The 25,744-nt window shown below is 36.6% G+C and overlaps 2 protein-coding genes across 7 annotated transcripts; both read left to right on the top strand.

The window, feature by feature from the left end:
• The first annotated feature begins 1,051 nt into the window (after window positions 1-1,051).
• LOC128223720 (heat shock 70 kDa protein 12B-like) lies at window positions 1,052-8,656 on the top strand. 5 transcript variants are annotated; one of them, XM_052933050.1, is made up of 8 exons: window positions 1,052-1,306; window positions 2,189-2,247; window positions 2,976-3,125; window positions 4,174-4,371; window positions 4,965-5,183; window positions 5,456-5,594; window positions 6,280-6,374; window positions 7,240-8,656. In XM_052933050.1, exons 3-8 carry the CDS (start codon window positions 3,009-3,011, stop codon window positions 8,215-8,217), a joined length of 1,746 nt encoding a protein of 581 aa, XP_052789010.1. In that variant the 5' UTR covers window positions 1,052-1,306; window positions 2,189-2,247; window positions 2,976-3,008; the 3' UTR covers window positions 8,218-8,656. The 5 variants fall into 5 exon arrangements, with proteins under 5 accessions (XP_052789010.1, XP_052789008.1, XP_052789012.1 ...); XM_052933048.1 differs by having other exon boundaries at window positions 1,893-2,247; XM_052933051.1 differs by lacking the exon at window positions 1,052-1,306 and adding an exon at window positions 1,313-1,725.
• A 1,971-nt stretch (window positions 8,657-10,627) lies between these two features.
• On the top strand, window positions 10,628-25,648 carry LOC128223722 (heat shock 70 kDa protein 12B-like). Of its 2 annotated transcripts, none has more exons than XM_052933054.1 (7): window positions 10,628-10,781; window positions 13,535-13,671; window positions 15,321-15,518; window positions 16,560-16,778; window positions 17,191-17,329; window positions 17,660-17,754; window positions 22,848-25,648. In XM_052933054.1, the coding sequence occupies exons 2-7, from the start codon at window positions 13,555-13,557 to the stop codon at window positions 23,820-23,822; spliced, it is 1,743 nt and encodes a 580-aa protein (XP_052789014.1). In that variant the 5' UTR covers window positions 10,628-10,781; window positions 13,535-13,554; the 3' UTR covers window positions 23,823-25,648. The 2 variants fall into 2 exon arrangements, with proteins under 2 accessions (XP_052789014.1, XP_052789013.1); XM_052933053.1 differs by lacking the exon at window positions 10,628-10,781 and adding an exon at window positions 10,845-11,053.
• Window positions 25,649-25,744: the final 96 nt, after the last annotated feature.

Below are 25,744 nucleotides of genomic sequence, written 5' to 3'. Positions count from 1 at the left end.
TCGGCCCTTTATCGTTTATTTCGGCCATTTTTCATGTCGTTTCGGCCCTTTATCGTTTCTTTCGGCCCTTGATCGTTTCGATTCGGCCCATAATCGTATCGTTTCAGCCCTTTATAGTTTCGTTTCGGCCCTAAATCGTTTCGGCCCTTAATCGTTTTGTTTTGGCCCTAAATCGTATCTTTTCTGTCTTTTATCGTTTCGATTCGGCCCTTAATCATATCGTTTCGGCCCTTACCGTGTACCTTTTAAAACGGTTTTATAGGAATGTTGACCACTTGGCTGTAGTTTTTTTGTGCTATGAGCACTGTTGCAGCGTGATCCTTCTACTCCTTCTCCTGCTGTTGCGGTTGATTATTCTGCTACTGATTATTCTGATGCAGATACATGCTTAGATATAAAAATATATATATCAAATTGTATCAATGAATCATACGCAAAATCCACATGGAGTAGGTTGTCCGGAAAGCGCAGTTGTCAGTGATCAGCGCACTCGCTTTTCACCAAGGCGTCACGGGTTCGATTCCCGGCCTGGACGTACGTATGGTTTATTGCTACCAAGCCGAACAAGTGGGTTTCCTCTGGGTGCTCCAGTTGCACTCTCGCGAAACAAATTCGCTCCTTCGAGACAGATTAATATGATTTGTAGCAGCTTGTTTCACAATCGTTCTGAAATAAACCAATTAAATTTTAAACTAAAATGCAGATGAATGATACACACCACATATATAAAGAGTTGAATGTTTTCCTGTTTTACGTATTAACCCTTTCGACTTCAAATATATACATAAAATATGTATTTGAAAGTACATACCATAGCATTCTACGGCGCAATAATGTGAACTTTGCGGTCTCTCAAGCTTTTGCGATTGCGGCGCTCAAAGGGTGAAAAAAAATGGGGTAGGGTCGCAATCCTCGCCCATTGCATTTTGCGACTTCTGCGTCGAAAGTCTTAAACAGATCACGATTTGAATTCATGAAACATATGTAAGTCTTCTGAGGTGAATATTTTAGTCATCTTTTCTGCATTGGGTTTTTATATTATACGCAACTACGTAAGTGGAGTTCTCTGTACAATGAATATCGAAACAGAAACCATTGTAAAACATTTATTTAACAAACTATAAAGGTGCACTCTACCACACAGGCAGATTTACATGTTATATGAAAGAAAGGAAACAACTACTCAAAAAGAGCATTGGAATTAAAATAAAGACTTTATTCTTAAAACTTGTTACTTTCAATATAAGCAACCCGGAAGTAAAATACAGAGAGAAAGCTTAGTGGAAAGGACTGATTATCGGAGAAGGTAAAATCTAAAATTATGATATTTAATGTGTTGGTTTAATATAGTTTTTCATTAAATTACCAATTGACAACATGTACAGATGCATGGTTATTTCGATCTAAAGCACTAGGCGTGTAAAGACTTGTCTTCTAGTTTTCAAATTATTAAAACCATTTACTTGATCTCATCACATAACAATAATATGTATTAAGACTACATAATCATTACATCGTCGGTTTAAGGTTAAGTTCAAAATGAAGTTTTAGTTGAATGGGGAAGGCTAAAGTCACTATTTAAAGAGATTTTATAATGACTCATAGTGGGAGTCAACAATACCACGACTGCTAAACGCTAGCTCAATCACTCATCGGTGGTGTAAAGAACATGTGCTGTTGACACTTCCGTGATGCAATTGTGTTTTTTTGTTTATTTGTACACACGTGAGTATTACTTACATTTGATCTGTTTATTACATGAACATAGTTCGAAAACTGGTACCGTGTAAAACACTTTTACAACAGGTTGAGTACAATTTCGTTTCCACATACTACGAATTGTGGTGCCAGGGGCCACTTTTGTAAAATATGTGTATATGTTTCTTTTTTAGAAGAGATTCGGACGTGAGAACTATAGCAGTGCTATTTGCATGCAGCAGAATGTTCTTTAGAAGTATCTATGATCCGAAATGTAGTTGAAATGCTGACAAATCTCAAAATATGCACAAGTCCGATTCGAATAACGTGAACTTTGCGGTAATAACACAACTATTTTACAAATATAAAAGTGCACTCGACCATGAAGACAGATGAACATGTTATGTGATAAAAGGAAACAACTACTCTAAAAGAGCATTGGTATTAAAATAAAGACTTTATTCATAAAACTTGTTACTTTCATTATAAGCAACCCGGAAGTAAAATACAGAGAGAAAGCTTACGGGAAAGGATCGATTATCGGAGAAGGTAAATTATGATATCAAATTGATTGGTTTAAACATATTTTTTCATTAAATTTACAATTGACAAAATGTTGCGATACAAAGAAATTATGTTTTGATTGTACAAATGCATAAATCTTGAGAAATATTAACATATTTCGAAAATTGGTACCGTGTAAGAACACGTTTACTACAGGTTTGATACAATTTCGTTTAAATATAATTACGAATTGTGTTGCCAGGAGCCACTTTTATAAACTATTTGTCTATTTCCTTTTTAAGAAGAGTTTAATGCGTGCCGACGTGGGGACTATACATAACAGTTATATTTGCATGCATCAGAATGTTCTTCAGTAGTATCTAAGATCCGAAATCTAGTTAAAATGCTGGTAAATCTCAAAATATGCACAAGTCCGACTCGGGAGAATAGCTTCTGGCATCACAATTCGTAATATATTGAAACGAAATTGTACCCAACCTGTAGTGAAAGTGTTATTACACGGTACCACATTCTCCGATTTTTTGTATGTAAGAAAACATCAGATGACATATAAATCATATAAACGTATGTACAAATAATTGAAGGCACAGCTGCACCACTGATGTGTCGAGAGGAAAAAACAATCCGGTCAAGTCTATTTTCCTCTAAACACATCGGGTACTGCTTCTGTTGGCCGTCATTTTTACCTGATGTAATTATAATATGAGCTTTGTCTTAATATCTTACACTTGTATTGGGCATGCATGTTCCAGTCGCTGCTGACCGCCAGTGTTTGAACCGGAAGTATGGCAGAGAATCAGAGACCCGAAAAACATAACTACCTTCTAGTGGCGGCCTTTGATTTTGGTACCACATACAGTGGATACGCTTTCTCCTTTCGGGACGACCCCACCCAAGTTCGCGTATGTTTTTTTTAAATTATGGAAATTGACGTATATACTTGTATAATATAGTATAAGCTCTTTGAACTTCCAAAAGTGCAACAAACACACAGTAGGTACCAACAGTACACATGTTTAAAACAAGGCTTATTCGAGAACTGGCGATGGCATTTACATTCGAACATACTAGGAGAGATTCTAGCAAAATAAAAATGCGTGGAAAATAACACCATTTATTACTTTTTAAGTTCACTTTATTCTGAAAAGTGTGACATGCATGAGATAGCAACTCACCTGTATAACAGTTACATTTATGTGTTAAATAATTGAGGTGCGCAACATGTAATCACGAAAGACTTGACATGTTTCAGACGAGCTTCGCTTTATACGCAATTTATTGTTCACATCCCCCTCCCCCGCTAGTATATGATTCTAAACGTTCTTTAAATGCATGTCTTTCATGTCTTTAAAAACCTCAACTAACATTCCTCTGAATCAATCTGGGAGTTCTTAATGAGTTGTTCCTACATTACACGTATCACGCGATTACTATGTTTGTTCTTCAATGGTAAACCACTTTTGGAAGTCTGCAGTGTCTCGATCCATGTCCCTGAAAGTGACACTCTTATTTAAAATCAATACGTACCTATGTATAACAAACATAAAATTTGAGTGATAAACCTTGCGTTTATGAAAAATATCATTTACTGATAACAAAATTGTAACCGTGTATTTAATAGATGAAAACGCACAAATATTAAATGACTGGTGGATCCTAAAAGATTTACAGTGATGTTCTATCGTCTCAAAGGTATAAATACCGTGTTTTCTGCACATTTCTTTCAAATTAAAGACGGTAGCCTTCATAAGAACCATTGTTTTCGATATATATTCATCTTTCGGTAAATTAAAACAATTGTATTAACTGCAGTACGTCCTTTTTTGCGAGTAAGAGAGCATATTTAAAACCGCAACAAGTTTAATGCTGAATCAAACCAGAGAGTCTCAATACGTAGGTCTTCCACTTTAAACATTTACACATTTATCATGTCTCAATTATTCTTCACAGGTGAACAGCTATTGGACGTCAGGTGTCTCTCAACTCATGTCTCTGAAGACTTCAACTAGCGTTCTCCTCAATCAAGCTGGAGAGTTCCACAGTTTCGGGTTTGAAGCGGAAACGGCGTACGCCGACCTGGCGGAAGACGGGGAACATGGCGGCTGGAGACTCTTTCGACGTTTCAAAATGATGCTGCACAATAACACGGTAACAGAAACAAAAAATAAACAGATGCAACTTATGTGACATGCGAAACTAATATGGTAACAGGCAGCTTAAGTACCGCCTTTGTTGATGCGTGCTTGGGCTCTCTTGTTAGAACTTGTCCCCGCATGTATTTAGTTCACGTGAATGTTGTAAGCCACATTTGATTATGTCCAGTATTTCTCTAGAAATTTCCAGTCTAAAGATGCTGGCAGCTGCTCAGGTACTGTTTGCAAAGCGCTATGTACCGCCCACTGATCTACTGCATTAGCATATAGTGAGTCAGTGGTCGAGTTTCTGTTTAATAAAGCTTCGTACGGACCACGGAATTTTATCAGACATTATCTGAGACTCTATCATAGTTGTAAACGCATTATTTTATAATTCCTTAATACTCTGGGCACAATTTGAAATTGTTAGTCTCTAAAGCTTTCCACCAAACGAATTTAGAGACAAAGGTCATATTAATCATGCCGTATTATTGCCTTGTATTGTTCTGTTTTTTCCTGGCTAGATTTTACTAAAACTTGATCAATAAGATATAACTTTCACAAACCTGTGTAACGTTAAAATAAACTAACATTCTCATCATTCAGCAACTCAACCGCGATTCAACCATCGAAGACATACAGGGTAACCCAGAGCCAGCGTTACCAATCTTCACGCACGCGATACACTACCTTCGTCAGCACGTGCTAGACTTCATCAACAAAAGTTCAGCTGGCGTGACCGAGGCTGACGTGTTTTACGTCATTACCGTTCCCGCCATTTGGGACGTGCGCGCCAAACAGTTCATGCGGGAAGCGGCTGAAAACGTGTGTATATCATTTTGTGCCATGGTTTTGGTATACCTGGCCCCAAACAATATAAAGTCCCTTTAACCAGGATCAAGCTTAGCGTACTTTATTGTTTTGGTATAATGTATGTAATATTCCCATTCTGAGACTTGAAGTAATTTATTTGTTATATCAGTCATTACAAGCTATTCTATATATTGTAATTTTAAACCTATACCGTTTACTAAGCATTTATGTTCGTAGTCAGTAGTGGCTAGCTTTGACTTTTTGTTTACACTTTCCACGACCAGGCGGGAATACCGGCTGCCCAATTGAAGCTCGTGTTGGAACCGGAAGTAGCCTCGATCTGGTGCGAGGGGGAATTGGAGGCAGCAGTAACTCGGGATCTGCAACAGCCGGGAGTCAAGTACATGGTTGTTGACATTGGAGGTACAGGGCTTTTCATTAGCATTGCTTTAAACATCGTACACAAAGCAGGTACCATTTTCTTGAAACGTAAGATTGTTATGAGCTCATTAACAAGACGCTGGTTGTCTTTGAACCATACATTCCATTTATGAATAATAGCACTTGGTTGTATAACTTAATGGAGAGGCTCTCTGATTTCCCTTATGGTAATTTAGAATTATGGAAATGTTAAGGCTATTGTACCATATCTTCCATTCGGCTAGGCAAGTTCCTAGGAGGAAAGAGGCTCCCTGGTTTCCCGTATGGTAATTTAGGATTATGGTAATGTTTAGGCTATTGTTCCATACTTTCCATTCGGTTAGGCAAGCGACCAGGAGGAAAGAGGCTCCCTGGTTTCTCTTATGGTAATTCAGGATTATGGTAATGTTAAGGCTATTGTTCCATATTTTCCATTCGGTTAACAATTAGGACCTGCATCCAATACTTCTATAAGCAAAGACGACGTGCATATACAAACTGTGTTATTTTTCACAGGTCAATGTCTCAAAAGTTTCCCTGACATTTAACACATCAGACCTAACAATTCTCTAAGTTGACACCAAATATTGTATTTATATATACACTACGAAAAGAACGGAGAACTGTCAATATATAAGCAAAACAATTCAGAATATCCACGATAACTAGGCACCTGTGTATTTTCTAGGCGGCACTGTGGATGTATCGGTGCACGAGCGCAACGATAACGGAACTTTAAAGGAGATACACAAGGCTAGTGGAGGAGCCTGGGGCGGCACTGAGGTTTGTATAAGGCCCACAATGTCCAAGTCCTTAGGCTGTCTGATACGCTTACTTCTTATCTCATCAAGATGTCCCAGGTTCATTTTCGGTAAGATGTATATCCGTTTGATCACCAAAGCGAAAAGTGGGTTTCTTCCGCGTACTCTATCACGTTAAATGGTGCCAGCGAGAGTGATTAATGTGATAATATGATAATTGGCTTTGCAATCGTTGGTAATTATAAGAAGGTTAAACTGCACTTTCGTTCTACATATGGCACAATTAACTACAAGCACAATGTTTGTATGATGAACTCTTGAACCCTAGGTCAGTGGTTTAAGACCTTATGATGTAGACAAAACGCCAACACAGAATGGAGCTACAAAAGATACATTTGCCACGCTGGAACACATTGATTGAATTTTAATGGCATTGTAGTTTTTCATTCAGTTTGTGAACTTCTCAAAGCACTTCAATTGACTAATATGTTATATATATATATATATACAGTATCTTGAAATTTGGTTATTATGTCTTTTAGATTTTATATGTTTCCAATACTGAAAACTACAGACACTCCACATACGTACACGCGCGCGGGCACGCACGCACACACACGCACGCACGCGCGCGCACACACACGCGCGCGCGCGCGCGCGCACACACACACACACACACCTTACTCCTTCATATTCTACCTGATTTCTGTGTTTCAAATAACTTTATATTTAATTTCGTTCAGAGTCTGAGTTCGTAATGTCATATTTTATTTTCTGCGTACCGTGTACGAACTACATTTTGCCCGGTTACTCTTTAAAGCACATTGAACGCTGCGTTCCCAAAAAGGGGATGTAGCCTCACGTTATAATGTGTGTTTTGTTACCAGGTCGATAAACTGTATCTTCAAACATTGGCTGATATCTTCGGCGAAGAATCTATGAGGAGACTCAGGGATGAAATGATGATGGATTTCCTTGCAATCCTAGCAGATTTTGAAATAAAGAAAAGGAGCCCTGATATGCGTACGCGAGGGTTGATGATGATTAAAATACCCGCATCACTTAGGGAATTCTGTGAGGAAGTAAAAGGAAAGAAAATGGCTGATGTTGTAAAGGATTCCGTGTATGGGGAGAGTGTGGTGTATAAATCTCCAGACAAATTGCGTGTTCCATGGGATATCGTGAAGACCTGGTTTGACAAGTCAGTGGACAACACAAAAAATCATGTAAAGCACCTGCTGGAAAAACCTAACATACGCGGAGTGGAGACAATAATTCTTGTCGGTGGATTTGTTGAGAGCACTTATGTTCAAGAGAGGTTTCGTGAAGCGCTTGGAGATAAACGCATTATTATCCCTAGTGAGCCAGGCCTCGCTGTACTGAAGGGGGCGGTGAAGTTTGGACACAACCCTGCTGTTGTGGCGTCGCGGATGATGGATTACACATACGGGGTAAGAGGAGATTTGGCATTTGATCCTAAAAAGCACAAGGAAGAAAATAAGATGGTGAAGAATGGCGGGAATGTTTTGGCAAAGGACTGCTTCGTGAAATTCTGTTCTATCAATCAAGAAGTTTTGTTTGGTCAAGAATTCAAACGCAAAAGCCGAGGCAAATCAGACATCAAAAAATCTTCTAGACTGTTGATCTACCGATCACGTGATTCGTCCCCTGTCACGGTGTCTGACTCTGCATGTGAGAAGATTGGTCGCCTAACAATCAGCTACAGCGAGGAAGATATTGAGAATGATGATTTCAAGATAGAAACTTCCTTTTCTTTCGGGGATACGGAGCTGTTGGTCAAGCGAATGATGCTGAAATCTGGGAAAGAAGTTTATTTGAAAATTGACTGTCTTGGTCAGGCGTAGACAATGGGTGTTCCCTTTTAAGCGATGCATTAGAGCACCCGTGCTAGTTGATTGTAGATGTACTGTATACTAATGTTCAATCTAGAAATATGAACAAATTTCGGGGAGGGGGGGGGGGGTCTGCTTGTGATGACACTGCCTGAAGCCTTTTGATCTTGCCTTTCATTCGTACAAAGTGTTAAATGTACCATTGTTATAAGCATTGACCACCCGCATTTCCATGTTTTATCTTATTGAAAATCTATACAGCGTGTTTATTTTTATTATTATACACATTATTGCCACTAACGAACATTTTTATTATTCCATAACTATACTTGTATTGCAATTAATATTGACTACCTTGTTACGATGACCATAGGTATGCATAATTTCTAAAAAGGTTGCTGTATATATTTGTATCACTAGACGTTTTGCTGCATAAATCGAAATAATCTTCTGTTTTGTAACTTTTGTTCTATCCTTGTTCAAATTATGTATTAACATGTAATGTTATTGCAGGCGATATAGAAATAATGGGTAACTTTGTAGACGATTTAGAAAGAAGTTTAAACCAGCTTGATGGTTCTCGTCAAATGTTGGATTTAGATGTTGATATAAGCAAAAACCAAGGTGGTAGTATTCCGTAGAAGAGGCCCACTTGGAGGCTAACTTTAACTATTCAGGCAATACGTTTAACTACGTGAGCTCTTTCGTGTTAAATAGCCAATGAGTTGTCGATAAAGATCTTCAAACTATGAATGTATTAATAAACTATATCAACAAATATACCGGGGACTTTGGAAAGTATTGCTAGATGGTACTAAATTTATCATGTAATATAAAGTACTCATATACTTTGCTAACATTATCAGAAACAGTAGTGTACAAAGAACATGGCTGCTCCTATGATTGGGTCAATCCCTACCTACAGGTCTAAATATGTGCCAGGCCGCTGTCCCTACAGTATCAGCATATGTAAAACAAATGATTTAATATACCGAATGGTAACACCTTTTGAAAAACTTGCCAAAATACACAAGAAGATGTATAGTACGATAGATGTTTGTGGTAATGAAATTTGAAACGATCAAAAATATGCATTAACCCTTGTATTTAAGTTTGATAATTATTATTCAAAATGCCAGCTGAAATATTTTCTAGTTTTTGAATACCACATCTTGTTCAGTTGGTGTAAACCATCACAGTGAAAAAAAAGTTATTTCCCGTTAAGAATAAGGATAAATCATATTTAGTTAGACACCGTAATATTCCCAGTTTCATATTTTTATGGGAGTTTTAAAGATTATTTACACAGTCAGCAATTACAAGAGGGACATGTCCAGGTGAGGATCAGCTTTCTAAATTCTAGGATGTTTAGAGAACACATGAGTGGCCTCAAAGCGGAAGTGATTCTTCATATTTATTTATTTTTACTGATGACATCTCCACAAGTGTTATATCAGAGATTAAAAAAACCTGTATGTCTTAAATGCCACAAGGTTTTTGGACTTATTCTAGTGTGATACCGTACAGATATTTGTGAGTTCCAAAAGAAGTGATGTTGGCAATTTTTCTCCATGACGTGTAATCATTGAAATGATGAAATCCGGTTTTTGAAGCTCTATATTGAACAATCATTTTGGCTCTTACCATGTACCGTATGTGTTAACAGGGTTTTTATATGAATTTTAAGCTACTGGGCTTGTCTTTGTAGTTTTAATTGTAGTATTTGTACTGTTGTCGCGTGATTCGTTCACTTTTACTGCTGCTTCTGTTGGTGGTTCTGCTGCTGATGATTCTGTATCAACTCCTTGCTTTAATATAGAACAAAATGGATCACATATCAACTTTCGTTAATGAGTCGTACGCAGAATCCACATGGATTTGGTTGCCTGGTTAGTGATTCAGTGGTAAGCACAATTGCTTCTCACCCAGATGTCCAGGGTTCGATAATCGGCCTCAGCGCATGTGAGTATGTAATGTTGATACCAAGCCGGATGAATGGATTTCCTCAAGATGTGTTGCATATTATATTATTCTATGCCGCAATAATGTGAAATTGGTAGAATCGAAGGCTTTTGCGACTACGACGCGCATAGGGTAAAATTGAAAACAAAGTTGTATGTATGTATTTTTACGATCCATGGGTTTGGGAGGCGGCCCTTGGCAATTGCATTTTGGGGAGTCTAAGTCGAAAGGGTTAAACAAATCACGTGATCAATTTATTAAACATATGTAAGTCTTCTTAGGTGAAGATTTTATTCAGCTTTACTCCCACGAAACAGAAATCATAATAACACATTTATTTTACAAGATCTTAAATGGCAAGCGAAAAAGCAGGCTTATGTTTATTTCATATGAGAAAAGGATAAAACACCTGCTCAAATACAGCCTTGACATTTTGACATGTATCCGCCCATCACAAGAATGCAAAGATGTATAGGTGCATTTTAGATATTGACATCGAGAGTTTGTTTATGTTTCATTTATAATGATACACCATCATATTTGTTTTGCATGGATTACATTTTTGAATTACACCATAATGACACTACTACTATGATATGAAATATTGAACGGAGGTATTAAAACAAAACTTTACTATAATTATATGTCAGTGGAGATATGTAACAATGTTCTTAATTTGTTTCTTAACATAATGTCTATATAAAAAGCTATCGTTGTTAACTTATTTTAACTTTTTATCTTTTAGGTAGCAATTTTTGCATCAATGATGAATGGATAACCTTTTTTTGTAACGTGTTATTCTTTTTATAATCAACCCGGAAGTAAATTACAGAGATGTAAAATACAGAGATAAAGTTAATATGGAAAGGAGGGGTTATCATTGAAGGTAATTTCTAATATTATAATATCAAATGTACTGGTTTAAGGATGGAATATATCAATAAAGTTACAATGTACAACATGCTACGATACAATTAATTTATGTTTTGATTGTTGGATTGTTCATATCATAATATTGAAACTTTAATCCTCAATTTGACTCATGTAATGATGCAAATGAACTATGATTTCGACCAGAAGCTTAAAACGTGTAGAGATTTATCTTCTGGTTTTAAAAAAATATTAAATTCTATTGATTTGAGTTCATCACCAAAGCAAATATATTTATTATCATTCAATCATTTGTTAAGAGTACATTTTAAATCGAAGCTCAAATGAATGAAAAAAGCCATAATCACTATTTAAAGTCGTTTTAGAATGTCTCATAGTGTTAACTTAAAGGAAGTTGAATAAACAAGTCCACCAAAACTGCTAAAGACAAGATTTACAGATGGAAGGACCTTTCAATGTTTTCCCCACCTCTGGACGGTGGGTAAACCCGGGATATTTAAACTGCATTTTATACGGGACAAAGATGTTCAAGGCATCAGTTGGGAAAAAAACAACGTCAAGTATATTTCCGGGTGGACATACCAATGTCCCGCCTGTCCCGCCATTTAAAATCCTCTTAATGCATGTCTCTCCGTTGTTGAAAATGGTCGATAATTTTAGACTGTCAGCTGCATATGAATTAGAGTGTCACATACCAAAAACGCGACGCGTGCCTGACAGGCAGAGTTTACCTTAAAGGAGCTTAACACCAAATGATACAATTGCAAAAAAAAAAGAAAATTGTCAAAAACTTACATAAAATTGACATCGTTGTGTGCATCGCATTGAATCCTACTAACTGTAGTATCACATCGTTTACGAAACGTGTATCTTTTGCAGTTTTTGTGCATATTTCTAATTCGAGATTACTGAGGTTGTCTACGGCCGGTATAATTATCTGAACTCATAAACAGATATGATTTAAATTTGGAAACAACTATGCGATTGTTTTTAAATGGGGAAACACAGATGAGAAAGCAATATGATCGTTGCGTTTATGATTTTCATCATGTTAATTGGTATATTATCGACCTCCTACCACTAACTCGCATTGAAAATTCTAGGCTTGTATTCAGGAAATATACTGTATTTACCGATATTGGGACCATCTGGTATCTAGCCCCTTTAAAATATTTGTGCACCACCACCTGCGTATCAACGGAACTACGTTAGTGTGGGGGTCAAATGCATGCTTATTCGTATTACAAGTATTTATAAAGAAAGATACGTCGAATGTTATTTACAGTATATTTTGACTTGTAATGTGAAGATGTCAAGCTATCTAGCTATCAGCTAGTGTTGTTCATGTTTATCATAACCGACTTTAAATAAAGATCTTATTATCTTATCTTATCTTATCTTATCTTGTCATTAACATATAGCCATGAATCAATGGCGCAGATATTTGCATTCTGATTTTAACAATCTTAGTTCACAGCTGAATAATAATCTTGCAGCTGAAAAGCTTTTTTGCAGCCAGAAAAGTGCACATGCATTATGTTTATGTTTTGTTATTATATTACCCACTAAATTAAAATAGAAAAGGGTACTTAGATAATAATCTTATATTTGTATTTGTCGTCGGGAAATAGCTTATGTAAGTAATGTTTCTTGGAATTATATACCAATCTATAAGTAAATCATTTAATTTTTTCCAGATATTTTTATTAAAATTCTTTATTACCCTAATGCACTTTTTATTGTTTCATTTTGGTGGTTTAGCTAAACAAAACGTGCTACGCGATACTCACACACTATTAGAATGAACGTTGCAGAATAGGATTAAAGTGTTAAACGCAATTTATGCTGTTGATTGCACAGCATCAAGCAAATTTGAATGCTCTTTTATCGTCAAAGTTAGTGAAGCAAGAACACAAATTTATTCATTTCAAACAATTATATTTTGAATCTCACATACCTGAATCTTAAAAGCACCATTTCAACTGATTGGTCTGCTTGCTACAAAATATGAAATACGATGACAGAAGAAGGTCTGGTATTGAAAGAACATATCATACTTATTGTCAACTTGTTCCGTGAATCGTACATATAAACTATACTGTATTTGAGTTTCAAAAATATCGCCTTAAACATACGAAACCAATGATCGCATGTAAACGCATTCTAAATATTCTTGATCTAAAATGAAAACAGCTTAAAGGGGTTCGAACTCGAGCATTGTATTTAGAATCCAATTGGCAAATGGAACGTTCTGTAAGAATCGGCAAATCGTCGTACTTTTTCATAATCGCAATGATCCTATTTCACCTAAGCAAGTTGTTCATCAAATGACTGACAGTCCTTTAACGCTTTCAGCGCTTTGATTGTCCAATCAGATACCGCTATCTGAGCGTCAGAAATAACAGTTGTAATTTTAATATGAGCTTTCGCTCTAAAGCACGCACATAACCTTGTAAACTTGACATGTTTGTTGCAGACGTTGTTTGAATCGGAAGTATGGCAGAGAAGGGGAGGCCCGAGAAACATAACTACCTTCTGGTGGCGGCCTTTGATTTTGGCACCACATACAGTGGATACGCTTACTCCCTCCGAGACAGTCCCACCCATGTTCATGTATGTAGAATATGTAAATTGGTGGGTATGCTTGTATGCTATTGTTTAAGCTCGTTGAACTTCGGAAACACACAGTATGCACCAACTGTTCACTTGCATGAAACAAGGCTTAATCGTGTACTGGCGAGGGCAATTTATGAATAATATTATTTTTTAACTAATAACTGATGATATACATAATTTTCTGTGTACATACATAGGCCTTTGAGGGTTTTCCTTAAATTATATTTTTGTTATATTCAGGTGACACAGTTATTTTGTTTATTCTGAAAAGGATCTGCAAATGGCTCTTAATGCCATACATAATGTGCATTATGGAAGTTAAAGGTGAATGCTACAAAAACTAAAGTTGTGGTGTTTTCTAAAGGCAAGTTGGGTAATAAGCCTTCCTTTTATTATCAAAGAAATACCGTTGATGTTGTTGATCATTTTACCTACCTTGGGTTTTTGTTTAATTACAATGGGAAATTTGCAAAAGCAAGATCTCATCTTCGTAGCCAAGCCAGAAAAGCTTTAAAAGGAGCTATTGGATTACCCATTGAAAATCAGATTCTTCTTTTCGATACAATGGTAAGTCCAATTCTACTATATGCATCGTAAGTCTGGGGGTATGAAAACAGCACTGCTATGTTTCAGTTTCAGTGGAAGTTTCTGAAACTGTTTTAAAATGTAAGCCAAGAACACCAATAAATGAAAACCATATATATTTCAGTTTTTAGGGAGGGGCGCATGTCAAAATATTGCGTCTCTAAGTTACAAATTACAATAGCGTTCATTTACATTATTACTGATAATGCTTATTCTGAAACTGACCAACAACAGCAGGACGTTAACTATTTCTACATATAATTTTCGAAAACTATATAGCCAGGTTGAAAAGTAGATCATTTTAATATCTCTCGAATTAAAATTCATCTTTAAAAATCCTATAATTCAAACTTATCTACATTCAAGAACTTGACTCCTCCACTTTTGTACATAGTGATCGTGCAATGCTCTCTTAACAGTATGTTTAAAAGATAAAATGTGCTGTTCATGCTGTGAATATCAAAAATGAGACAATCCAAGATAGAATACAATTGAGCTTTACCAGCTTGAATTAATTATTGACCCATGTTACTCGGTCTTGGGGCAGATCCAGGAATTGACCCTTTTCATAAATTACTTATTTATGAAAATTGATTCTTCATGCTTTAAGGTAATTCCCTACATGTATCACATTTTCATTTATGTGTTAAATAATTGAGGTGCAATAGTGTTATCACGAAAGACTGGACATATTGTAGACGAATTTCGCGTTATACGCAGTTTATTACCCCCCGCTAGTATATGTTTATTTCTATCTAGGGACAGTAAAGATATTAATGCTTGTAATTGTTGGACGTCAGTTTCTCTACAGGCATGTCTCTCAAACCCTCAACTAGCGGTTCTTGAATTTAACCGGAAGTTCCCAATGAGTTCTACATTACATTTATCATATGTTCTCTGTATTCCTCATTGTTGAATCACTATTGAAAGTCTGACGTGTTTCAATTAATTTCACTTAAAACCACAACACATGTGCTACTGAATCAAGTCGGAGAATATTAATGCGTAGGTTTTACACTTTAAACATTTTCACGTATATCATGTATGAATTATTTTCGCAGGTGAACAACTCTTGGGCGGCAGGTGTCGCTCAACTCATGTCCCTGAAAACTTCAACAAGCGTTCTCCTCAATCCAGCCGGGGACTTCCACAGTTTCGGGTTTGAAGCGGAAGCGAAGTACGCCGACCTGGCGGAAGACGGGAAGCATGCCGGCTGGAGGCTCTTTCGGCGCTTCAAAATGATGCTGCACAACAACACGGTAAAAGAAACAATGATTAAACTGATGCAACTTTGATAATGAGTTTTAATGTCATTTCTTTAAAATGTGTTTTCTATTAATAATACGAGTGGAAACGCTATTAAGCCATTCGACTTTTTTCGTAAAACATTTTGCCCAAAACATGATCTTAACGAGGTATGTTGACCGAATTTGAATGTAGCTATAACTTTGAGTTATTTCAAAGTGTTGTACATACATGAATACGATTCAATGACTGTTACATTAAACAAGCGATATTTCGTTTTCTTATCATACACTTGTTAATCAATATTGCTTTTACACAAATTATCCCTTTGGATTCAGTTAAAACCTTTAATTGTGACTGTTCAACCTTTTCACATGCGTCGTCTACCGTGTTCCCTAAATTGATTTGATGGATACCTTCAAGAATGACAAATTCAAATTGTAATCTATTATTTGCTTGTCCATTTAAGGGTTTATTATTTCAACCATTGACGTTGCTATGGCAATTTTCGCCAATAAGGGAACATGGAAAATAGCATGATTTTCGTAGCAAAATTGAGGTATTTATCAGCAAAAAGTCAAATGATGTTTCATATTTTATTACGAACAACTTCAAAACACACTCACAAGTTTGAAGGGAAACAAAACCTTGTCATGACAATAACAAAAATATACATCGATGAAAATAATTTACTATGGCAACTGATTATTTTAAACCAACTAAAAGCATTTTTGTTGCAAAACTATACAACAGTTATGTTTTAGTATATGATATCATTTAATGGTAAAACAACATCTACAACATTGGTTAATAAAACCCGTGGCCAAAAAAAGTGTCACATTTTTCATTTTTTAATGCGAAATCATTCTGCAAAATCGAAATGAATTCATTTCAGAAGTACAAAACATTTGAAAAGCAAATGATAAAAGCATTATAATATCATACATATGTTGTAATTGCCCTGAGTGGTGTTTTTTCTCTGGCTGGATCTAATTCAATTTTATTAATACGATACAACCTTCATAAGCCTGTAAATTTTCTCAATTGATATTTAGCAACTTAACCGCGATTCAACCATCGAAGACATACAAGGAAACCCTTCGCCAGCGTTACCAATCTTCACGCACGCGATACACTACCTTCGTGAGCACGTGCTAGAATTCATCAACAAAAGTTCAGCTGGCGTGACCGAGGCTGACGTGTTTTACGTCATTACCGTTCCCGCCATTTGGGACGTGCGCGCCAAACAGTTCATGCGGGAAGCGGCCGAAAAGGTGTGTATGTTGCTACTCCAAGGAATTTATAATCGTGTGCTATGTGGGCTAGTATTTTGGTATACCTGTACCCGAATAAATTGAATGATTCGTTTTCTGGTTTCTGTCTTATGCCGAAACTCAGACACCTCTACCCTGGCGTTTTCAGAATAACAAGACAGTCCTACCGTTAGATGTCCGGTCTCGTCTTTTGTAACCTACTTAAATACAATATATTGAAACATTTCATTATATAAATATATGTTGCATGTATCTTTGAAAAATCCTCCTTGTTTCACTGAGAAAACACTTCTCGCCTAAACTATGTTACGCAGAGTACGAAACAACTCTATACTTCATTTACGTACCTAGTAAGTAGGTTTTAGTAGTTGAAATAGTTTGTAATATTTTATATTACACATTCCCCACTCAGGCGGGAATACCGACTGACCAATTGAAGCTCGTGTTAGAACCGGAAGTAGCCTCAATCTGGTGCGAGGAAGAATTGGAGGCAGCGGATACTCGAAAGCTGCAACAACCGGGGATACGGTACATGGTTGTAGACGCCGGAGGTAAGGGGGCTTTTCTTAAAAAAAGAATTGAAAACAAACATAAAAGGAGTATGCCGAAGTTAAGGCAACAAGTGATCGTGCGGAGCGAGGCTCCATTTTCTGTCATTGTAACTCAGGGGTATGCGGACGTTAAGGCTTTCTTAAAATGTTCTCCATTTGGTTCACTAAAACGGTCTGCGTTCAATTTTTCAAAAGCAAAGTTGGCTTGTATATACAGACTGTTTTAAATGGTTTCACTTATATCTATATGCATTAAGTATCGGACATATGTAAAGATATGCACCAGGGCTTGCATTCAATGATATATAACTAGCTGTCTATGTATTCCAGGAGGCACTGTGGATGTATCGGTGCACGAGCGCAACGATAACGGAACTTTAAAGGAGATACACAAGGCAAGTGGAGGAGCCTGGGGCGGCACTGAGGTTAGTATTAGGCCTGCATTGTGTTTATGTTTTCTGGTATAATTATGACCAATTTACCATAGCTACGATCTCACCACGCTCACGTCGCTCATCCCGATCTGAAAGTTTATCAAATCGGGGCGAGAACGGGGTCAAAATCTTGAAAATCGATGAGTATCGTCAGAAGATCGCCAGATCTACGCTTGTACTAGGATTTCTCCACGACCATCTCGTTTCAAATTGCTTTTGCATTTGAACCACGTTTCCACCGCGATTATCAACCACCGTGAACAGCTTTTCAGTTCTCTTGTAAACGTGGAAACATGAAGAGGCCAGAATAGGTGCAACGTGTTATCCTTCAGCAAGAGCAGATGCTTGTCGAATATCAAATGGAAAATATTATTCTGAGAAGAAGAAGAGAAAGAAGAAACTGTGTCTGACCATGGCTAGCTGCAGAAAGAAGGCTTCAGTTTGGACATTACGACAGACTGGTCAGTAAGTTAAGATTGGAAGACACAACATCATACTTCAACTTTATAAGAATACCACCGAAAATGTTTGATGAAAAACTTCAAAGGGTTGGGCCGAGAATCCAGAAGACTGAGACTCATTGGAGAAAACCTTACGAGACAGGCATGAAACTAGCCATCACTATGAGACATCCTGCTTCAAGGAAAAAGTACCGAAGCCTGTTGTAAACTTTTAATCTCTCCTTTAATACCATGACTTTAACACAAGTCCTTTTCTAATCATGATAAACAGAGAAAAATAGTCCGATCTTACGCTGACAACGGTTCGTTTCTACACTTCTATAATGTGTGGCAGCAGGAAATGAAACGAACCAATTGTCCCTCTCAGTCTGCGCTTGGTAAGTAGTACCAGATCGATATTTTTGGAGACGCCCATACCGGTTTCGAATGTTTTTGTACCATGTCTTGATCAACACGACATCCTTTCCAGGACGGGAAGCCGGCTCCCTTTACAAGAACTCCTTACTACATGTATTTGTATCTTTGAAACCTTTGATTTTTATTGTATAAAACTGTTATTTCATTTGCGAGCCAATCTACCATTATTTGTTTCTCGTGTTCTGTCAGATCAGTCTGTAGTTTCTTGCGCTTTTCTGGTATGGTCGAGCTTTCTTTGTCAATATTAGTTGCGTTTATATCGTCGGAATTTGGACCAATTTCTGTCGTGGCGGGAATAGCAGTTTCTGGAGATGGCACAGATGGCGACGAAGGGTCAACAGAAGGATCGTCAGCCATCTCAGCTATTGCTTTGAAAGGCTTATTCTGGCGTTGAACACGTTGGGCTACTTTCGTTTGTAACGTTCAGAGTGTGAATGAATAAACAAAGGCAAAGGGCCAGTCAGAAAATTTCTGACGTCATGCGACTTGATCGGCGCAAGCTCTTCGTGAGGTCTTTATGTGATCTTCCTGACCGTCGCAGGAGCGTAGTGGAAGCTTGGAAGGAGTGTGGTATCAACGTAGTTCAATTGTTCACCGAATGCACTACAATGTCATAACGATAATGAATATCTTACCACGATACTTCCACGATGCTTTTACACTTATGCCGACATTACTACGTTCATACGATTGATTTTAGCCACGCTCCTGTTACGACTGTTTTGAACATGTTAAAAAAGCGTGGCGCTTAACAATCTTTGCAATTCTACTACGACCCTTCCATATTTATGAAGACCCTCTCTCAATCTTACACGATGATACAACGACTGGTCACGATTCGGTAAACACGTTTAGAGCGTTATAGAAGAGGGGGGGGGGGGGGCTGTGTGAACGGAATATCAGCACAGTAGTTAGCACGCACGCTTCTTATCTCACCAAGGTTCTCCTGGTTCAATTATTTACCTAGATGTATATGTGTTTGGTTTGTGGTCACCAAGCCGGAAAAGTGGGTTTCCTCTGCGAACGTTTTCACGGTAATGAGAATGATAAATGTGGTAGTGTTATTAAATTCACAATCTTTGTACAAGATAAGGTTGTTGGGCTAAACTTAAATCTAACATCTGACACACTTATCAATTTAAATGTAACTACAAGGCACATTGGTAGATCTACGAAACCCTTGAAGAAAAGAAGCACAGTTGCGTAATAGTGCAGTCAAATCCTCAGTAAAACTATAAGAAAAACTTGAATACGGTTAAAGCACCACAATACGCATTAATATTATATAAGGACAAAATAAGCAACTGACCGATTGACCCATCTTTCACAATGGCTGACTAGCAGCCATCTTTAATATGGTCTACGAAAAATAATGTTTTTTTTTATATTTTTTTGTTTTTTTTTGTTTTTGTTTTTTTTTTGGGGGGGGGGTTGTTGTTGTGTTGTTTTTTTTTTTTTTTTTTTTTCTTTTGGGGGGGGGGTGTTTTTTAATTTAAACTATGTTTCATACATATATTGAGTCAACTTTGTCATATATTTAACTGTGTTTAACATATTGTTGCAGAAAAAGGAAAAAAAAACTACGTATTAAATAAATATTGCTTCCATAGAAAAGATCAAAATAAAATAAAAATCAAACCATTGGAAAATATTTCATAACAGCTTCCAAGAATCAATTACAGAATGAAATAATTCCATAAATTAAGTCTGCTTTATGCACTTATGTTACTATCGACAGCGAGATAGGAAATGACTGAAAGTACGGCCCAACAGTCAGTCCATGTCGTAATTGCCATCACACCAACTAAGAGCACCCAATAGATTTACAGCTTTGAAAATTATCATCTTCCATTGCCTCCCATTTCTGAAGTGCATCCGCATTTAAAAACTTCCTGACAGGGGAAGTTCTTAGAATAAAACTGTGGTAAAGAAACAATACCTTGGTCGCTGAGTATCATTGTGATTTACATAGACTATTTGATTTGTCAAAAAATGCACAGTTCTCCTATGTTTTGATCAACTCTCAATTAATAATACCAATTACATGGGATTTTCGTGTCTGGAAGGACCATTCGTCTACATCCCAACCTCTGTGCAACATTGAAGCAGATATCAGACCATCAGGATCATATACATCCCAAACAACAACCAACCCCTGTAAAGTTGAAAGCTGACGACGGCTGAAAACATTATTGGAGTGATCTTTGAATGTTTGGCAACCGGTCGGTTTCAGCATGTTGGCCCTGACTGCTCCTTCTATAATTAAGGCATTATCTGGAGGATGTTTAAGCGTGAATTGTGAGTGACATTCAAGACAATTCACAAGGTCCGACTTGGCGCCCAATCTGACTTTTTCAAACTATGACAATGATGAGAAAAAATAGAATTCCCATGGTCAAATGTTGCCATCGCATACTTCACATGAAACATACAGCTTTGAAAATGGAAAAAGAATCCTGTTTAAGCTGTTGCTTTTCTTTGGATATCTGTTTTGAAGGTTGTCTATTGAAAAGAGGAAACTTGTTTTATTTAATGGATCCTCTCAGTAGTTTATCTTTTATTTTAAAGCCCTCAGATGCAGACACTGTCTACTGGTCCTTGCCCGCCTGTTCATGGTTTTTCACAGTTTCAATAACACTTGCATTTACAATAGTTCTCCTATCTCAGTCTAGAAGATCCCTCGAGTGGTCATTGAATTGGTTCCCCATTTCTATTCTATCTAGTTTCGCTTAATGCAAGAACAGTCATGTTCTAGGTAAAGCCTTGTCGTTCGTGGTGGTTAATATTAGGACCTTTACCTTCCTCATGCTTCAAAAAATCGGTGGAAGATTGAAATTCATGCGCAACTACGGGCTTCATCATTACCAGACACCATCAAGCGCAGCAAAAGACTGGTACTTTCAGTGAATCCTTATGCTCCGCCATCTCCTTTAATGAGTATATTATTTTGCTCATGTGCATGTTCAACTGCAGTAGCGTGGGATAAACGTTAAGTTTAGAGTACAACAAACCCACATTGAGCAAACAAATAAAAATAAACTTCTGTTGTTCTCTGTTTCATCACGGATATGTACAACCAGCCAACGAGCATATATTAAATGGTCAAGAGCAAAACAACAAGGGACAAGAGACTCAAGAGCTTCATTATACATAGCAAACCCACCTTTACGCAATGCCTGCCCAAACAATATGACATTACTTGCAAACTTCAGCGTATTCGATCAAAACAGAAAAGAAGGAAATCACATGCTTTTTAAGATCGTCAATTTCCAAATGTGGTGTTATAACCTTGGCTTATCTCTGGCACGAAATCCCCAATACATAAGAGAGTTCAAGAAATGTGCTATTTCTATTAACAATTATCCAACATACTATTTTTAAAATGCTTTATTTAAATAAACATGTTATTCAATATTTACTTATGTGCTTTATTGTCGCAAATGGATGTGGCATAGTGCATCTACAAGTTTAGCTTGTGTTATGAATGTTCTAGCTTTCTTATCAATGTTGTAACATACCTCTTCAAATACTGAACAAGTGCAGCAAGTTTGATCTAACAGTCAATGGAAAAATGTATTTTCTTTCCAAATGCTTTCTTCACAATGCCATCTGGACAATATCATATTTATAACAAAGAGGGACAACTGATTTTATTTATTAATAAATATATTTTCCATTTTACTTTGATGAATACTTGAAAATAATTGAATTGGTCATTAAATTTTGAGCTGTAGCAATTTTCTTAAGTATTTAAGTAAAAGTGTGACTGGACTGTAAGGCCTTATGGTTTAAAACAGATCGTGAACACCAGGACACACGTTACCACGTTTTCCAACTTGGTTATAGTGTAACATTAGGTTTCGAAAGTTCTCAAATCAGCATTCAAAATATTTAAAAAAGGGATCGTCGACAGTACCTTTGAGTTTGTTTATGGTGGCCTTTACCTTTTTTAATGTACCCAATACTGTAAACTGTTAGTACTACAGACACAGGGGCTGTACATGTTTAACTTGAAAACAGTACGACAGTACCAACACATAAAACATAGTTAGACATAGCGGGTTCAGACTGTAATGTCGTATTTGATATTCTGCCTACCGTGTACCATTTACATAATCACCGAGTGACCTCAAAGCCACATTGAACCCTGCGTACCAAACACTGAGGGATGTAGTCTCACGTTATGATATATGTTTCTATTACCAGGTCGATAAAAGGTATCTTCAAACATTGGATGATATCTTTGGCGAAGAATCTATGAGGAGACTTAAGGAAGAGACGATGATGGATTTCCTTGCAATTCTCGAAGATTTTGAAGTAAAGAAAAGGACACCTGATATGCGTACGCGAGGATTCATAATGATTAAAATACCCGCATCATTAAGGGAATACTGTGAGGAAAAGAAAGGAAAGAAAATGGCTGATGTTGTAAAGGATTCTGTGTATGGGGAGAGTGTGGTGTATAAAGCTCCAGACAAATTGCGTGTTCCATGGGATATCGTGAAGACCTGGTTTGACAAGTCAGTTGACAACACAATAAACCATGTTAAGCACCTGCTGGAACTTCCAAATATAAGCGAAGTTGAGACAATAATTCTTGTCGGTGGATTTGTTGAGAGCACGTATGTTCAAGAGAGGTTTCGTGAAGCGCTGGGAGATAAACGCATCCTTATACCTAATGAGCCAGGCCTCGCTGTATTGAAGGGGGCGGTGAAGTTTGGACACAACCCTGCTGTCGTGGCGTCGCGGATGATTGATTACACATACGGGGTGAGGGGAGAATTGGCATTTGATCCTAAAAAGCACAAGGAAGAAAATAAGATAATGAAGAATCGCGGGAACGTGTTCGCAAAGGACTGCTTCGTCAAATTCTGTTCTATCAATGAAGAAGTTTTGTTTGGTCAAAAATTCAAACGCACAAGCAGAGGCTCAAGCAGCAAAAAGTCTTCTAAACTATTAATCTACCGATCACGTGATTCTTCCCCTGTCACAGTGTCTGACTCTGCATGCGAAAAGATTGGTCGCCTGACAATCAACTACAGTGAGGAAGATGTAGAGGATGATGATTTCAAGATAGAAACTTCCTTCACTTTCGGGGATACGGAGCTGTTGGTCAAGCGAAAGATGCTGAAATCTGGGAAGGAAGTTGATTTGAAAATAGACTGCCTTGGTCAGGTATAGACAATGGGTCTTCCCTTTTAAGCGATGCATCAGACCACCCTGTGTTAGTTGACTGTAGATGTACTGTATACTAATGTCCAATCTAGAAATAAACAAACTTATATTGTTATAATAGTATCGCCTACTTTGTTACGATGATCATAGGTATACATAATTTTAAAAAGGTATGCAAAAATTGTTGTATATATTTGTACGACTAAATATTTTGTTCATAAGTCAAAAGTATCTTCTGTTTTGTTCTGTTCTTTTTCAAATTATGTATTAATATATTTAAAAAGAAATATGTATTAATATAATTATACTGCAGGATAGAAATAATAAGTTTTAACCAGCTTTATGGTTATTATCAAATGCGGGATTTGAAGGTTGATATGGCCAACAGCCAAGGTGGTAGTATTCTGTAAAAGAGGCTCAGGTAGGGCAAAATGGACTTAGATCTACATTGACTTACCCCTTGAAGAGGTATCTTTAACGTATCAGGAAATGCATTACGTGTTAAACAGTCAATGAGTTGTAGGTAAGGGTCTTATAACTATGAATGTATTATTAAACTATACCAACAAATATAGACTTCACCAGGGACTTTGGAAAGTATTGCTATGAGGTACTAAATGTTTCATGTAATTTAAAGTACTCATATATGTTGCTAACATTATCAGAAACTGAAGTGTACAAAAACATGGCTGCTTCTTTATTTTGGTCAATCCCTACGTGCATGTTTCATTTAAATATCAGCCAGGCCACTGTCCTGACTATATTAGCACCTGTTTTTTTAATGAAGTAAATGTATATGTTCGACAGATGTTTATGGTAATGAAATTTATAAAGATCAAAACTAAATATTAACCGTTGTATTTAAGTTTGATAATTAATATTCAAAATGCCCGCTGAAATCTTTTCTGGTTTGTAATATCACACTTTGCCTTAGCGTTATTCCAAAACATATCAATGAAAACAAGTTCATATTGATCTAACTCTTTATTTGTCAAACCCGATTAACAATTTGAGACTTAATTTCTTCAGCAACAAAAAAAACATGGAAGAAAAATATGGGGGAGATGGTGTATATTTGTTGATTTGGAAAAATGTTCCTAACATAAACGGAATATTTAATATGGACAAACTACTAACTTAAATATAAAATACAGTTCTTCGTGAATATTTCATTTAATGTCCAGTAACTAAACGTACTACTATATGCAAGAGCACTTTTACTTAGATAATAAGTGTTCTAATTGTTGCCATCGTCTATTGTATGTGTTGATTTTATTCTGCATTGTTTCTATGGTTTGATCAATTTTTATCGTTTAACCAAGCTATTAGGCACACATGGCACACCTTGGAATCTTTCCTTTACATTTTGATTTAAAGGTGAAATATTTTGCTAAAAGTATCATGAAATGTATTTGATAACAATTTTGTTTTCTCTGTTTGGCATGAAGTCACAAAAGGTAATAGATTTGTATGATAGTTCTCTTAAGCTAACTGCATTAAACGAATTTTTTATGAATATTTTCAATTCACCTTAAAACGTCTGCGAATAATGACATTCCCAAAACATATGGATGTTTGAGTCGATGTTCATTAGACAAAAATCACAAAACCTGTATGAAGCAATATTGTTTGTGTATAGATTGTCATTATTTGTTAGGATATGCATAATGTATTTGTATTGGAATTCCCGAAGTTTCGTATCCATTGTTAGTTGAAGCGACTGTACACAATTTTCCATTGTATAGAGTTAAGTTCAATTTGAGATTCCCAATTTTCTTCGCGAGTTTTATTTTCAGGTATTTTAAGTTGTGTAATAAAATGCTTGTAACTTTTTTTTGTATTTTCCTCAATGTTATCAACAAAGTAAGTCATTAACATAAATGTGTTATAGGATATGCTTTCATTTTTCAACCGGGTTTTCCAGTCAT

This window comes from Mya arenaria, chromosome 17 (assembly GCF_026914265.1).
Source record: "Mya arenaria isolate MELC-2E11 chromosome 17, ASM2691426v1".
NCBI classification, from domain to species: Eukaryota; Metazoa; Mollusca; class Bivalvia; order Myida; family Myidae; genus Mya; species Mya arenaria.
The sequence above is the reverse complement of the archived record's forward strand: the minus strand, read 5'-3'. Positions and strand labels throughout refer to the sequence as shown.